This window comes from Aegilops tauschii, chromosome 2, assembly GCF_002575655.3.
Source record: "Aegilops tauschii subsp. strangulata cultivar AL8/78 chromosome 2, Aet v6.0, whole genome shotgun sequence".
Taxonomy (NCBI): Eukaryota; Viridiplantae; Streptophyta; class Magnoliopsida; order Poales; family Poaceae; genus Aegilops; species Aegilops tauschii.
Window position 1 is genome coordinate 557,947,130 of NC_053036.3, and position 3,446 is coordinate 557,950,575.

At 57.1% G+C, this 3,446-nt stretch overlaps 1 protein-coding gene across 1 annotated transcript; it reads left to right on the forward strand.

Annotated features, from left to right (window-relative positions):
- Positions 1–861: 861 nt before the first annotated feature.
- LOC141041256 (uncharacterized) lies at positions 862–2,166 on the forward strand. Its single transcript, XM_073507383.1, has 2 exons — positions 862–1,616; positions 1,737–2,166. Exons 1-2 carry the CDS (start codon positions 862–864, stop codon positions 2,164–2,166), a joined length of 1,185 nt encoding a protein of 394 aa, XP_073363484.1.
- Positions 2,167–3,446: the final 1,280 nt, after the last annotated feature.

Consider the following 3,446-nt stretch of genomic DNA (forward strand, 5'->3'; position numbering starts at 1 on the left):
AGCTGTCCCCGCCCGCGCGTGTCGACCACGGCCGCTGCGAGCTGGAAGTGGCCATCTCCGAGGCGCTGGCGACCCCTCTCGAGTTCGATGGCGAGCCCGTCAACGCTCTTTAGGCTGGCAGCAAGGTCAACGGGGGGTCGGCTGCATGCATGCAAGCGGACTCCATCCAAGCATGCTGCACGACCCCACCCACGGCCACCATCGCCACGCAGCTAGGCGCAGTCACCCACCAGGTCCAGCAGCTGCAGCTCGGCCACGACGGCACCGCGGCTCGAGCTCCACCGCCCCTCCTCGCAGCCACGCCGCCCCTCCGCCCCTCCCAAGTTACGGGCCCCGTCCGCACCAGTCAGGCAGAGCGCCAGGCAGGCGGCAAACCGCTCCCCCGTGTCGGTCGCACAGTGGGCCACATTACGCCTCGTCTAGGAGCTCGGAGTCCTCGGCCCAAGGGAACGCATGACAGTCAAGGCGGCGGAGGCGCTGCTTCGGCGCTTCGACGAGCCGCTGTTCGAAGACGACGTCAACTGCATCGCCAAGCTCACACGCCTCAACGTCGACGCCCTCCGCACCATGGCTGGCCTGGCCGGCCCAGATGGAGCTGATCAAGCTTAGTTATGTTAGACGCAGGTTTAGCTAGTCTCCGGTGGCGGCTGGCTGTCAGCCAGTTCGAGTTAGGATCGTCTGTAATGTGTAGTGTTAGAATTCAGTGGTTAGATCGTAGACAACAAAACATGGGGCCTATTGGTGGTCGCTGTCACGCCCATGCCAGCAGGGTGGTGTACCTGTCTTTCAGTTTATCTAGTGCATCTGTTTGCCCCCGGAGCGAAAACTCAAGTGCCCATGATTAGTACAAACTGCGCCACAATGAGCTGGAACGTGCGAGGGCTGAACTCGCCAGCCAGAAGAGCCACGGTCTGTGAGGTTGCGGACTCACATAGGCTAGTCGTGTTGTGCCTCCAGGAGACCAAAATAGAAACCTGGTCGCCGACGCTAGTGAAAGAAGTAGGAGGTAGCCGATTAGACGCCTGCGCAGTCCTGCCGGCGGACGGCACGCGAGGCGGGGCCGCGATCTTGTGGGACTCCTCCAAGATCACCATTACCACCAATGCGATTGGCCAATTCTCCATCACAGCTCGAGCAACGCTTCTGCAGAGCAACAACACGTTTTGGATTACCACCGTTTACGGGCCAACCAACGACAACCGCAAGGAGGAGTTCCTTGCTGAGCTGATCAGGGCCATGCCACCTACTGGGGAGCCCTGGTTAATCAATGGTGACTTCAACGTAATCTATGAGGCGAGGGACAAGAGCAATCTCAATCTAAACAGACGGATCATGGGCAGATTCAGAGCAGCCATCGACCGAGCTGGATTGCGGGAGATCAAATGCAAGAACATGCGTTTTACTTGGAGTAATGAGAGGGAAAACCCCACGTTCGTCGCCATCGACAAAATGTTTTGCAACCTGGAGTGGGAAACCCTGTTCCCCTCCTACATCCTGATGGCCGCGTCCACGACATGCTCAGATCATTGCCCTCTCATGCTGTCCAACGCCGCTGCACCGCACCGCAAGGCAATCTTCAGGTTTGAGACATTCTGGACGCGGTTCCCGCACTTCCAGTAGAAAGTAGCCAGGGCTTGGCAGAGGCCGGTCAATCACAGCTGCCCTTTCACAAGACTGAAGATCAAACTGAAGAGAGCCACGACTGATCTGAAGATTTGGGCAAAAACGCTGTTAAGCGAGACCAAGTTGCAGTTCCATCTGGCTTCGGAGGTTGTGCTGCGTCTGGATGTCGCAGAGGAGAAGAGGCAGCTTACACGCAGTGAGTTCTGGCTGTGGAAAATCCTGAAACTGAAGATTGTTGGCCTTGCAGTCCTCGAGCGCATCAGAAGACGACAGGCCTCATGCATTACTTGGCCCAGAGCAGGCGACGCTTCCACAGCATTTTTTCAGACAAAGCAAACCTCCATGCGACGAAGAAACTTCATCCAGTGCATCCAATCAGCAGGCGCCCTCAAGACTAGCCACGCCGACAAGGCGGCCGTTGTGCACGAGCACTTCTCCTTGCTGGGGCAAAAAAGAAACCGGTCTCGCACGATCAACTGGGAGGCGCTTGAGCTACCAAGACTGCAAGCTGGGGCGGACTCGACAACCCCTTCTCTGAGGTAGAGGTTTGGGCAGCGATTTGTGCATCCCCGTCAGAGAAGGCGCCAGGCCCCGATGGCTTCAACGGCGCTTTCTTCAGAGCATGCTGGCCAACTATCAAGGTGGATGTCCATCAGGCTCGCAGGTGTTTTGGATCAGCTGATCTCTCCAGCATAGAGCGCGTTCCAAAGGAAGAAAGGAATCCATGACAGTTTCCTCTACGTCCAGAACTGCGTCAGAAAGTTTCAGAAGAAGAGAAAACCAATGCTACCGCTCAAGTTAGACATTGCCAAAGCTTTCGACACCATATCCTGGGAGTATCTCCTGGAGCTCATGCAGAAAATGGGTTTTCCTTCTAGATGGCGCGACTGGGTCGCGCTCCTCCTCTCGTCTGCAACGTCCTCCTGCATGCTCAACAGAGATCCTGGGCCAAGCATTTTGCATCAGTGTGGACTCAGGCAAGGCGACCCCCTATCCCCAATTTTGTTCATCCTGGCCATTGACCCATTGCACAGACTACTGGAAGCAGCTACAAGGGATGGCACGCTTGCGCCGCTGCCGGAAAGAACAACGAGGCTGCGAGCGACCCTATATGCTGATGATGTAGTGATCTTTGCAAACCCAGAGCGGCAAGAAATCGACTTCCTCATGCAGCTCCTCAACGACTTCGCCGACGCATCCGGGCTGCGCATGAACCCGCAGAAATCGTCTGCTGCTCCGATAAGCTGCAAAGATGTAGACCTCACCCAGGTGCTGGAGGGTTTTGGCGGCTCCATCATCAGTTTCCCCGTTAGATACTTAGGCTTACCAGTATGAATCAGTAGGACTAGGCTAGTCCACCTGCAGTATCTCATCGACCGCATCCGCGCAAGACTGGTAGGCTGGAAGGGTCGGCTTATGCCGATCGCGGGCCGACGAGTGCTGGTGCGGTGCGTGCTCTCTGCATTGCCAGCCTTCGCCCTCGCCGTCCTGCGCGCCCCGAAGAAATTCCACAAAGAGGTGGATAAAGCAAGATGCCGGTTTCTCTGGGCCCAGGACGAGGAAATCTCAGGCGGGAAGTGCAAGGTCAAATGGAAGCTTGTAACCTCGCCGGTGGATCGCGGTGGGCTAGGCATACCAGACATGGAGCATTTTGCGCGTGCACTCCGTCTGCGGTGGCTCTGGCTCGCATGGAAGCATCCGGACAGACCATGGGTTGGCACGGGCTCACCGTGCGATGACAAGGACAGAGAGTTGTTCGCCGCTGAAACTAGAGTCGCCATAGGAAATGGAAGGAAGGCCACGTTCTGGAACTGCACCTGGCT

What these genes read in the sequence shown, in the direction of transcription:
- LOC141041256 (XM_073507383.1), top strand. Translation starts at nt 862, where the DNA reads ATGAGCTGGAACGTGCGAGGGCTGAACTCGCCAGCCAGAAGAGCCACG. An exon ending in ACGCGGTTCCCGCACTTCCA is followed by an intron (nt 1,617 to 1,736) that starts GTAGAAAGTAGC and finishes AACGCTGTTAAG; the next exon opens with CGAGACCAAGTTGCAGTTCC.